Raw genomic sequence first — 13,142 nt, 5'->3', positions numbered from 1 at the left:
AAAGATCAAACAGGCGAGCCAGACTTCTCTCTTCGGGGACAACTCTGGGGTGGTTTTGGGGACCCAGATGACCCGGAGGAAAGTTCTTGAAAAGAAGAGCCTGCTACCTGGTGCAAGAGTCAGACACAGTGAGGGTGCAGCTGGAGATGGAGATGAGGGGAGCAGACAGTCCTCCCGGAGCTGATCTCCCCAACCCCCACCACCGTTCCTCCCCGGTTCTTCCTGCACAGATGCCTCCTTCGTGAGCCAGCAGAACTCAAATAGCTCTGTCGTGCTGAAGCTGGAACACACTGCCTAACCTCTGAGAAGCGTGCCCTGCGCAAGCAGGACCTCAGCAGTTCCGCTGCTGACAGGACACACATCCGAACCTGGCAGTCAGGCGGCCCACCAGGCCCCACCCGCTCGGCTCACACCCAGCGGTGACTCAATAGTGGCAAAATGAGTCATTCACCCCAGCCTCCTCACTCAGACTTTTAATCAGCTCGATGAAGAGCCCACCCCCAGGGAGGCAGGGTGGCACTAGAGGTTAGGGTGTGGGCTTTAGAACCAGACAGCCCTGAGGCCACCCCTAGCTGCCAGCTCCCAGACTCACTTCTCTCACTTCTGAGCCTCACTTCCCTCACCTGCAAAGCGGGGGTGGTGACAGGGCCGCCTCCTCAGGCTATGCAGATTAAATGAGCTCCAGGGTGAACAATGAGAGCTCAACCAACAGCAGCGCTGCAACAAGCACCAGACTGACACGAACAGCCCATCTCTGTGTTCGCTCACTCAGTCTGACTCAGGTGCCCTGAGCCTCGCAGTGCCCCAGCCCCCTGGCAGGTGGGCCTAGCCTCTGTCTTCTCCCAGGCAGTCACGCTCAGAACTTCCTCACGTCACAGGGCTCTGGGCAGCAGCACGTGGTAGCCAGTGCCACGATGACATGGCACAGATCAAAGCCGTCACCATGAGAGGTCTTGGCAGGCAGACCACCACAGGCTGTCGGAGCTGGGAGGGACAGGTCAATCAGGTAACCTTCCCAACTGTCCTGAGGGCCTGCAAGATCCGGTGGTTTGCCCGAGGTCAGAGACAGTCAGGACTCCCTGCTCCACATGACACCCACTAGGCGAGGTTGCCTGTAGTCAGGGAGGCCCCTGAAATCCTCTTTGCCCAGAGATAGTGCTGCCAGGTCCCCAAGGGCCCAGTGGGATACAGCCCCCAGGAGCCCATGGCCCTGGAACCTTCTTCCCCACGTCTCCCCAGGGGCTCCAGAAAGCCTCCACATCACCAAGTCAAACACAGGACATGGGTCCCCCACCGTGGCTCCCCTGCCTGCCCTCTGGGCAGGATGTCTTGGTCACAGCATCCCCAATCCTCAAAAGGTCACCAGTCATACTCCTGAAGAAGTGGAGATGCTGTGGACAGAGCTATCTGCTGGGCCCACCTGTCCATATGAGCCTGCAGAACAGAAATCAGCACATTCAAGCTACCTAAGCTCCCCTACCTCCCCGCCTCACACGGGTGCTGGGGAAACTGTAAGATGGTGAGACAATGCTGGAGTGGACTCTCAAAGGACAGCCCCACTACCCTGGTGCCTACCTGACTTCCTGCAGAGGGCAGATCACCAGTCTCCAGGCCAGCAGAAGGCACGCAACCAAAAGCGGGCTTAGACCCACCAGCTGCTGGCTCCCTGCTGGCCCCGCTTGCTGGTGGCTGGCAGGCTCTGGAGGGGCCAGGGCCAACCCCACCATAGCAGGCAGGGCCGGGGAGCCCCTCGGTGCCCTCAACAGGAGAGGCGGGTCCTCCCTCGGCTTCCAGGCGTGGTGGCTGCTCCCCGAGCACAGGCCCTACGGGGATCAGCTCCTGCTCCCCACGGCTCCAGCTCCCACAGGAAGGGGCTTTCGTGTCTGAGGACGCCTCCCCCTCTGCCTTTTCTGCTCCCAGGGCCATTGAGATGTCCCTGGGTCAGGATTCTGCTGAAGCTTCAGCTCCCTACAAGATGGGAAAGGGAGAGACAAAGATAAACTTCCTGCTTCCATGACCAGGAAACCTTTTGTTTCTTAATGATTAAGACAAAATTTTTTTGGCCAAAAGAACAAATAAATGATGGCTACTTCCTCAAAGAAGAACAGAGGTGTGGCTTTTCCTCAGCTCGAGACCCTTCCGAAGGGGAAGCAGGAGCTGTTATCCTGTCCTCTGCTGTTATGTGGCCGGAGCCCATCCTATCATACCTGCCCCCAGCAAGGCCAAGGCCAACTGTAAACACCTGCACCCCGAGATACACCCTGAGACCCAACAGATGCCCAGGAGGGTCAACGCAAGTCCAAACCAGAGTCAAGCTTTGTGCTGCGTGCTAAGTTGCTTCAGTCGTGTCTCTTTTCAACCCCGTACACTGCAGTCACCAGGCTCCTCTAGTCCATGGGATTCTCCAGGCAAGAATACTGAGGTGGGTTGCCATCCCCTCCTCCAGGGGATCTTCCCAACCCAGGAATCAAACCCACATCTATTACGTCTACCTGCATTGGCAGGTGGGTTCTTTACCACTAGTACTGGGAAGCCTGAGTCATGGTTTGCTGCTGCTGCTGCTGCTGCTAAGTCGCTTCAGTTGTGTCCGACTCCTAGCAACCCCATGGACTGCAGCCCACAAGGCCCTCCGTCCATGGGATTTTCCAGGCAAGAGTACTGGAATGGGTTGCCATTGCCTTCTCCGGAGTCATGGTTTGGTCCTGCCTAAAGTCACCCTTGCTGTCTGAGCCATAATATTTAAAAAAACCTAAGAGCATGGCATCCGGTCCCACTTCATGGCAAACAGAAGGGGAAGATGTGGAAGCAGTGACAGATTTTCTCTTCTTGGGCTCTAAGATTGGTGCAGATGGTGACTGTAGCCATGAAATTAGAAGACAATTGCTTTTTGGCAGGAAAGCTATGACAAACCTAGACAGTGTGTAAAAAGGCAAAGACATCACTTTGCTGATGAAGGTCCACATAGTCAAGGCTACAGTCTTTCCAGTAGTCATGTATGGATGTGAGAGCTGGACCATAAAGGCAGAGCGCTGAAGAACTGATGCTTTGAACTATGGTGCTAGAGAAGACTCTTGAGAGTCCCTTGGAAAGCAAGGAGATCAAACCAGTTAATCCTAAAGGAAATCAACCCTGAATATTCATTGGAAGGACTGATGCTGAAGCTCCAATATTTTGACCAGCTGATGTGAACAGCCGACTCACTGGAAAACACCTGGGAAAGACTAAAGGCAGAAGAACAGGGTGACAGAGGATGAGATGGCTGGATGGCTTCACTGACCCAATGGACATGAACTTGAGCCAACTCCAAGAGATGGTGAGGGGCAGGGAGGCCTGGTGTGCTGCAGTCCTTGGGGTTGCAAAGAGTCGGACACGACCTGGTGACTGAACACACAAGGTCACCTGTCCCTTTGGCCCAGCCCCACGGGGCCAGGGGCCTGGCTGGGGCCCTCCCTGTGCCAGCGCTGCAGCAGTTGCCGTCACCACAGCCCAGCAGCAGGCAAGCGGCTCCAGCCTGGCTCTGACTGCTCTACTTCAGGCTGTGGCTGAGCTCAGGGCTCCCACAGTGCCTGCTCTGCTGGCGAAGGAGAGGCAGTCGGGAAGCCACACCCTGGGCTGTGCAGCAGGTGGGCACTTCTCATTCCAAGGATGGCCAGGGCTACAGCACCAACTGTCCTCCCGCTGACCTGGGTTCCAATTAATGGGTAACTGAGGGAAGCCGTGGAAGTCCAGGTGGATGACAATGGCAGTGGTCACACGGCATGCAGGCATGTGACAACAACAGACAAGTACACAGGGCAGGCAGCAAGGAGGAGAGAACCAGGGTGAGCCCTTGGGGCGAGGGAAGGAATGACTGGGAGCTGGATCTGAGAACAGAGCCATTCCAACAGGAGCTTCACGGACCACAGAGGGGGGACCCTGAGCCTGAGTGTGCAGGCGAGGGCTCTGCTGGGAGCCATGGCCAGATGAGGCTGGAATGAAAGCAGGCAGGAGAACTCCCGGAGGACTGAACAGGGAGGCAAGGGAGTACAAGCGCCCAGGATCTGGGCAGCTGCCTGGAATGCACTGCCAACCTCAAAGCTAAAACCTAGCCACAAACAGCCTCGTTTCCTCAGAGACAAGAAGGCACTGATGGCAACAGGAGGTGCTGGGGCAGCAGGGAAGCCAGAGCAGGTGGAGGTGGCCACGGAGGGGGCTCATCCTGCTCGGCCCTCACACCGGAAACACCACTGGTGGGGACAGCATGCCCAGAAAACAAGAGTGTTCTGCCCGGCCTGGCTGACTGGCGAGGCTCCAGTCAGCAGCGAGCCAAGAGCAGAACACAGGTCATGTGCACACTTACCACTTCTCATGGCCATCGTGTGCACAGGGACTCATCAGAAGAACGACTGCCTTGAACTGGGTACATGTGGTTCAGATATAGAATACGCTGCACATGCAAGTCTCCCTCCCCTACCCCCAGAGGACACAGGGCATGTGGACAGCGCCTGCGCACAGAGCATGGGGCGGGGCGGGGCGGGGGCGCCACGAGGAGACAGAATTAATGAAGCAAGGCACCTTACAAGGAACCAAGGAGTCCAACAGGGGAAGACAAAGCCGCCAATTTTTCATATAAATCAGGCAAAAATATTTACCACTAGATACTCCCACAAAAAACCAGGTAGGTCTAATGAATGCTGTGTGTGTTTCTCATCTCTTGAGTATATGTAGACAAACACAAAAATTTATTTCATCTTCCCCCACTGCCCCCTTTAACACGGAAGTAGTTAACTGTACAGGACACGCTGTTCGGAATCTTGTGTTCTTTTTTTAAATGAAATACCTTGGAGATCTCTCCTTAGCAAGGCACAGTCAGCACCTTCTGTTTTCCGCCCCCACCCAGCACTGTACTCCACTGTAAGGATGCACGCTAGCTTATTCCACCTCCTGGTGGATATTTATGTGATTTCCACCTTTTGCTACTAATGCTGTGATGAACAAGCACGCACGCGTGCGCACACACACACCACTGCACACATACTAGCACACCCACAGTATCAAGAGTCAGAAGAAATGCTGAGGTGAAGAGGACTCACACCGGTACCTTGGGCATCTGGTATACTCCCACCTGTGGCCTGAGAGCATGCCGGTTTCCCACAGCAGGTGGGTCCTTTTATCCTAATTTCACAGAGCGGGGAAACCTTTCAGAGAGTCAAATCCAGGCCTGAGTGACTGCAGAACCCAAGCTCTTTATGAACCAACTGGGGAACAAGGTACAAAACAGACACACAGAGCAGGCTTAGAGAGACTGGTAAGGGACCAAGTCCCACAGGACAGAACCTTCATGGAGCCACATCCTCGCCTAGTGGCTATTTAAGAAGCGGCAAGAAGACGATGACAGGCAAACTGTTTCCACAATTACAGGAACAAGCGGAGCCCACCAGCTGGAAGAATTAGGGTGAAGGCTGAACCTAATCAGAGGCCCCAATTTCTTGCTCCGTTTCTAGAAATCCTTTCAATGTCCAGAGTCAAGCCATGATGGGTGGCTAATCCATATTTACTCTCCTGGTCCCCCCTCACTAAAGCAGGTGGTCTTAATGACAGGGGACTAAAATAAGATGATACTGGGGCAATAGAGGGGTACAAAGAAATGATCTCTATCTTTGTTTAACAATGTGTTTTTGATTTGTCTTGTCTGGATTTCACTATTCAAAAAGAAGGTATCTCTTCATCCTGGGGATGAGTGATGGGCTAGAATTAAAAGCTCCTCTGGGGATACCGCTAGGTAACTTTCAAGTATAGATACAAACCTGAACTAAGAGAACAGTGTCACCAGAAGTCCCTCAGCAACCAGGAGAGGTCTGAAATTCAGCGATTTTCATTGATTTTCTGAAAAGACAGATCATAGGTGGTTATTTTCTCAGTCTGGATACATAGTCTGTTCATAATCTCACTTATTAATCTGCCTAACAAATCAAGGTGTATTTTCCCTGTGCCACATGAGCTTTTTTTTTTTTTTTAAATGAGAATTAAAACAGATTCATGTGAAAAGAAAAAAGTCTACCATGAGTGTTCAATCCAAATTGTACATAAGTATTACAGAAAACAAAGAAAGGGAGAAATCAACTGGGATAGGGAAAACTCCTTGAAGGAATGACTACTGAAGACATCAATCATCTGCCAAGCAAATGGATAAAGAGCTCAACTCTGTAGGCAAGTGTCAGGTGGGCATGTTAACATGCCCAGTTGCATGACAGTCCAGCTCTCATTTCCACACAGATTCTAGATTTTACACATCATCGTTTCTTCTCACGCCTCTGAGGATGAGGGTGGAGAAGGGGATTCTGCTTGAATCCTTCCAGTGAGACAAGCTTCCACCTTTCCAGAACACCAAATGGACTGCTCAGATGAAAATGTGCTATGCTGTCAGTAGCGTTAAACAATCTGCTACTCTTCATGGGTCATCCCTGCTCTATGATCACACACTTTACAGTGTTTTTGGAGGTCAGCAGCTCCTAGGTGGGCAGAGGCCCCAGTCAGCGGCCTTTTCTAACAAGAAAGTGACAAGAAATTGGACTGAGTGACTGGAGGGCTCTGAGCGGACAATGAATTCAAGCCTCCCATCTGAGAAAGATCTGCACGCACCAGTTCAGCCCTGTGCTTGGCCAAGTCAAGAGACTAGCCACTTGAGCTGCAGGATGAGAGAGCAAATTGCCAACATTCAGTAGATCATGGAGAGAGTAAAGGAATTCCAGAAAAACATCTACTTCCACTTCACTGACTACAAAAAAGCCTTTGACTGTGTGGATCACAACGAACTGGGGAAATTCTTTAAGAGATGGGAATACTAGACCACTTACCTGCCTCCTGAGATACCTGTATGCAGGTCAAGAAACAACAGTTACAAGCAGACATGAACAACAGACCAGTTCAAAATTGGGAAAGGAGTATGACAAAACTATAGATTGTTACCCTGTTTATTTAACTTATATGCAGAGTACATCATGTGAAATGCAAGGCTGGATAAATCACAGACTGGAATCAAGATTGCCAGGAGAAATATCAATAACTTCAGATATGCAGATGATACCACTATAATGGCAGAAAGTGAAGAGGAATAAAGAGCCTCTGGATGAAAGTCAAAAAAGGCAGTGAAAAAGCTGGTTTAAAATTCAACATTCAAAAAACTAAGATCATGGCATCCAGTCCCATCACTTCATGGCTAATAGAAGGGGAAAAAGTAGAAGCAGTGACAGACTATATTTTCTTGGGTTCCAAAATCACTGCGGACAGTGATTGAGGCCATTATAATTAAAAGACGCTTGCTCCTTGGAAGGAAACCTAAGACAATCCTAGACAGCATATTAAACATCAGAAACATCACTCTGCCGACAAAGCTCAGTATAATCAAAGCTAATGGTTTCCAGGAGTCATGTATGGATGTGATAGACCATAAAGAAGGTTGAGCACCAAAGAACTGATACTTTTGAACTGTGGTGTTGAAGAAGACTCTTGAGAGTCCTGTGGACTGCAGGGAGATCAAATCAGTCATCCTGAAGGAAATCAACCCTGAATATTCACTGGAAGGACTGATGCTGAAACTCCAATACTTTGGCCACCTGATGCGAGGAGCTGACTCTTTGGAAGACTCTGATGCTGGGAAAGACTGAAGGCAAAAGGAGAAGCAGGTGGCAGAGGATGAGATAGTTAGATAGCATCAACCAACTCAATGGACATGAGTTTGGGCAAACTCCGGGAGAGGGACCACGTGGAGTTTGGTATTAAAATTCTGTCAGTTTACAGGACCCGCAGAGACAATATGACCTACCAGATGAAATTAGGAATGATGGAGGCTTGGCTTACTCTTGCCCTACGGTAAAGATATGCTCACATATCATGTATGGGGTCACACTAACTGGTTAAGTCTGGACATCTGACCCTTCCTGGTACTGGCCGCACACTCCTTGTGCAGCCCCATCACAGTTGCCAGGACTTCCTCCCACTCACGCCTGTCCAGGATGGAGAACAGAGAACTTGGAAGTCCGCATGTGGGTGGAAAGGGGGGGAACTTGAGGGGGGCTGGCTATGTCCTTAACTAAACCATTCAAATGTACAAATGCTCAACTTAGGGGGCAATCCTCCTCTGATCAGGATTTTCTAAATCACAAGCTCACAAACCATCTGATTTACAGCAACTCTGCCCAGGAAGCCAGGTTCTGCCTGGGACCCATCTCTGTACCTGGGTGCACAGAAGGCACCTCTACCAGCCACGGAGACCAGGTGCTGCCTGAGCCAGCCCTACCAGTTCAGGGGCTAAAGCCCTTAAGCTCTGAGCTGTTTCCGTAGGAGCCCATAGGTGTAAGTGGTCAATGAATGCCATGCACTGAATTCTGAGGTGGCAGAATCAGGCCGGAGAAGCAGACAAAGAAGGTCTCCGTGCTGCCCTTTCTCTAGGAACATGAATCTTCACTCGAGGAAGAAAGGGGGGCGGTGGGGTGGACCCAGTACTGTCAGTTTTGCTGGAAGGCTTCTGGGGGAACTAGATGGATGGCAGAAAGGGGCTCAAAGGCAGAAGCCAGTCCAGGCATGCGAGGCAGTATGAAAGCAGGTGAAGACGTGTGTGGGGAGGCCAACAAGAGGGGCAGTCACGAGAGGCCCAGGCCGGCCTCAGAGTGGGGTGGCTGCCAGGAACGCTGTGCAGGAGGCTTGAGACTGGGAGGCCCACGGCTCAAAGCCACCCCCTTCCACCTGCTCCTTCCCTGGTTGCGCAAGCCCTGCAGCCCTTCGAGGCCTGAGCTCCTATTACCATGTGATCGTATGTGAAGCACATCTTACTACTGCACTATTTTTGTTGCCTTTGTTCATGACAAGAACTGTTAACATGAGAACATATAATATCTTTTACGCAGCCAGCTTAATAAAGAAGTTAAAAAAAAAAATCAACCAAAACTGTGCTCTCTGTGACTGGGGCCACAGAGAACCTCACAGCAAGGCCAACCTTTTAACTTGTCACGAGAGGTCTTTAGATGGCCTTTAAGGAGATGCACTGCCACATCTACAAGGATCTTAACTGAGCTTCCAGCCACCCCTCCCCCCACCCCAAGCTCTCGGGCCTCCTTGGCAGCAGATTATTGCCATCCAACGAAGCTCAAAGTATGAGGATGATGGGGACTGAACATATCCATTAAGTGGACCCTCTGTTCCCACCTAAGTCTTCCCTGTAGCTCAAATGGTAAAGAATCTGCCTGCAACGCCAGAGACCTGGGTTCGATCCCTGGGTCGGGAAGATCCTGTGGAGAAGGGAATGGCAACCCACTACAGTATTCTTACCAGGAGAATCCCATGGACAGAGGAGCCTGGCGGATATAGACCATGGGGTTTGCAAAGAGTTGGACATCAAGGAGTAGCTAACACTATTCTGTTCCCAACAGAGAGCAAGGTCAAAAAACCATCTGCCCCATAACACAAATCATTCCTACTGTCTAAAGAAGCTGGCCCTGGACCATATGGCTGCGGCTCCACAGGCCACTGCTTTTACTGTACTAACAGTTTTCTATGAGTCCGTCGGGCCACAAGATGTGAAGACTGATTAAGAAACTGACTGATACGCGGGAGGTGCCATTAAGAACGTTTCTCTTTGGAGAAGAATTCTCAGGTCTCTGTAACAGACACTGTGATTTCACTGAGTAGCCAGTTTACTCTTTACTTTATATAGGTACCAGCAAAACTGATTTAAAAAAAATTCTCCTCTTTGCTCTTGCTGCTTGGAAGCTCAGAAGCAAATCAGTAGTCTCATGCAAGTAAAATCCAGAGGCCAAAGAGGCATTCAACTTTGGTATTTTTCACCTGATCTGTCTCAATCACTTTTCTTAAAAATCTTGTTACACTGGGAAAGATTACTCAATTTTTGGAACAAAATAGAGGAGTGTTAAAAACAGAATTTTTTTTTTTTTTTTAAAAGCTCTAAATCCAACACTTCATCAAATGCCAGAAGAAAACAAAGCCTGTTTACCAGTACGTCTAAAAATCAAATGTAGATCCTTATGTTAGTATCTTTCTACTCAAAGTGTTGTCCATGGAAAAGCAGCACCTGCATCACCTCAGAGCTTGCTGGGAATGCAGATTCTCAGGCACCACCCCAGAGCTCTGGAATCAGAATCTGCATCTTAGCAAGCTTTCCAGGTGGTTGGTAGGCATAGTAATGTTTCAGAACCACCAAGTTAGTAAGCCTATTTCAGCATCCTGAAAGGGAAATACAATGGCTTTCCAACCATTCATCAAGCACCCACTTTATGCAAGGCAGACAAAAGTAGGAAATTTACGGTCCCTGTCCTTAAGGTCCGGAGAAGGCAATGGCACCCCACTCCAGTACTCTTGCCTGGAAAATCCCATGGATGGAGAAGCCTGGTGGGCTGCAGTCCATGGGGTCGCTAAGAGTCGGACATGACTGAGCGACTTCACTTTCACTTTCATGCACTGGAGAAGGAAATGGCAACCCACTCCAGTGTTCTTGCCTGGAGAATCCCAGGAACGGGGGAGCCTTGGTAGGCTCCCGTCTATGGGGTCGCGTAGAGTCGGACATGACTGAAGCAACTTAGCAGCAGCAGCAGCAGTCCTTAAGGTCCTTCCAATAGGACACTAGGAAAAGCTTACACCTGTGGCAGGTTTCTTAATGGTTAATGACAGGATGTCACAACTGGAGGGCATCTTCAGAAAGAATGGTATTTCCTAAAAAGGATTCCAGATTCATATAGCTACACTAAAAGCACAATCAGAGACCAGAATTCTCCTGTGATCCTTACAAGTGAGAGGAGACAAGGTCTTTGTTTTGGAGATTCCAAGTAATTTAAGAGAAACTGATATACCAAGGGGACCTACAGCTGGCAGGAAATAGACAGCCTGTTTCCTGTGACCAGAAAGTGGTACAGGAAAATCCGGAAGTGAGGCAACCTCCCCCTAGGGGGTGCATCTGCCACCTCAATGTCTAGCAAATAGATTCAGAGCTACTAGAAGACTTTTTCCAGTGTTCACAATGTTTGTTAACAACTTTCAAGACAGGAAGGAGTTTTTTCATGAAAACAGATTTAAGTTAAAAGGAGAGACAACATCTCAAGTCCACTTCCATCTGAACCAACTTTGTCAGCCACATCAGCCTCCCTCTCCTCTGCTTTTATATGACCATTTCAGTAACAGACCACATGAAAAGTTCATCAAATATTACTGCAATACTTGACCAAATTGTTATTTGGCACTCCATCAATCTCCAGTGGGTGACGGTACTTTAAATGCATAAACAGTAATCTTCCATGGAATACTTTTACAGGGGGGGGGGGGGCGGGGGGAAATCTTGAATGGCTTAAGGAATATTTTTAAAATCAAGGAACAGATAAGGACCAAAAGGCAGACAGAACCTGAGGATTAAATACTATATAGATGTTTAGTATTAGTGAATCTGCTCAAATATGTTTATTTTTATCCTAACAAGTGTGAACACCTAAGGAACATAGTGCCAGGGAACTATGCCAAGCATTTTATTTCAATATTTTATTTAATCCTCAGAAATCATGAAGTAGGTACTATTGTCACTCCCATTTAACTGAGCAAACTGAGGCATGAAGAAGTTACCTAACTTATGCAAAGTTAGTAACAAGGTTGAGCTAAAGTCATGGGATTTGACTTGAAAGCCACAGCTCAACTGCTTTCCTCACCTGTACAAATAGCTGGCCCAACATGTTAATAGAATTAAAGTTTTTGTCGACTTTTGGCTGCACTACTGAGTTTTTGCTTTCTTTTGGCTTCCTTCAGCCACTGAGTGTCTTCTGTGTTCCAAGCACTGTCCTAGGGGCTGGGGAAACCACAATATAGTGTGATGTATAAAGACAGAGGCTACAGAAGGCAGACCAAAGTAGGGAGTGATTATTAGTTGAGGGGTAGGGAAAGACCTTTAAAAAGCTTTCCAGAAGAGGTGAAACCTGAGTTATTTCCTCTTTTCTGCAGCAGGAGACTCAGAACTGATTGACCCAGGTGGTGGAAGGAACAAGAATGAGAAGGGATGACCTCTACCTTTTTTTCTTTTTTTCAATTTTTTAATCGAAGGATAATTGCTTTACAGAATTTTGTTGTTACCTCAACCTCTTAATCAAGCCTTGTACCGTTGATTTCTTGACCCAAAACACTGTGTTATGCATTATTTTAACAACAACCTTCACATCCTAGGTCTAGGAACATAAGGGTTTTTATGAATGTCATCTATCTTCGTGTCCGCCCTCCCCATCCTCCTCCAGTAAACTCCCAGTGAGGTCCAAATCTGCGGTGGCACTGGCTGGTTTCCGTTCATTTTTATTACAAACAATACACCGAACCCAACCCAATAATTATAAAGGGCCTGGACAGGTTTTGGACTTGTGCCCCTGGGCTGAGAACCATTCTAGTGATGACAGTTGGAAAGGGTGGCCTTTCCAGGCAAAACATGTGAGAGGAATTGCATTTTCTCCTCGGCAGCGGGGCTGCAGCATTCTAAGCGACCAGAAGGCATCGTTCGTCTCCATCTTAATAGCCGGAATGACCCTGAGCGGGTGAGAGAGAGTCTCTAAGGCAGCCCGGATCCAGGAGCAGCTCGAGCCCCTAACTCCCGGAGCACCTGGGCAGGGCGAGCGCGCAGGGTAATAAACAAGACACGCCCGAGGCGAGGCCGCGGAGGAGAGTCAGTCCTCTGAAGCCGGGGCAGCAACGCGGCGCAGCTGCTCGGACGGGAGGATGCCCGGACACGCTCGCTCCCGCGGCCCGATTTCGCCGCGCTCAGGCTTTTCCAAAGACGGCCTCCCGCCTCCGCGCCCCGACTCCCGGCAGCTACTCTCACCCTCCGTTCCGCCTGCAAAATGGAGGCTCAGGCACGAGGCGCCCCCGGCCCCTTAAAGCCTCGGCGCCCTTAGGGGAAGGGGACGCAAGGCCCCGCGGCCCGCCCCCGCAGAGCGAGGGGGCCGGGCCGCAGCCCCCCGAGCTCCGCGCCTGTGCACCAGCCGGTCGCTACCTACCGCGTCCGGAACCCTTCGGACTCCCCGAATGAGCCAGCGGCGTCAGCAGTCGCATGCGGCAGCTACGAAGACGGAGTCCCAGGTGGACACAGAGGCCCTCCCGCCGGAGTCCTGAACGCCTGGGGCGGGACC

The 13,142-nt window shown here is 50.2% G+C and overlaps 1 protein-coding gene across 9 annotated transcripts in view; it reads right to left on the bottom strand.

Annotated features, from left to right (window-relative positions):
• Positions 1-13,142, bottom strand: part of CEP68 (centrosomal protein 68) — a 26,964-nt gene extending 13,822 nt beyond the window's left edge. For 5 of the 9 annotated variants that reach the window (XM_002691446.7, XM_024999441.2, XM_024999439.2 and 2 more), the window contains exons 1-3: positions 13,011-13,142; positions 5,787-5,865; positions 1,576-1,968 (exon numbers count right to left, since the gene is read on the bottom strand). In XM_002691446.7, the coding sequence (XP_002691492.2) occupies positions 1,576-1,926 (351 nt within the window). In that variant the 5' untranslated portion in view covers positions 1,927-1,968; positions 5,787-5,865; positions 13,011-13,142. Of the gene's footprint in view, positions 1-107; positions 1,969-5,786; positions 5,866-13,010 lie in introns of those variants that run through there. The other 4 variants (XM_059891783.1, XM_024999442.2, XM_024999443.2 and 1 more) reach the window with 4 other exon arrangements.

The sequence above is a fragment of the Bos taurus genome, chromosome 11, assembly GCF_002263795.3.
Source record: "Bos taurus isolate L1 Dominette 01449 registration number 42190680 breed Hereford chromosome 11, ARS-UCD2.0, whole genome shotgun sequence".
In the NCBI taxonomy this organism is placed as follows: Eukaryota; Metazoa; Chordata; class Mammalia; order Artiodactyla; family Bovidae; genus Bos; species Bos taurus.
Note: the sequence above shows the minus strand (reverse complement) of the source record. Positions and strands in the feature narration are given on the sequence as shown.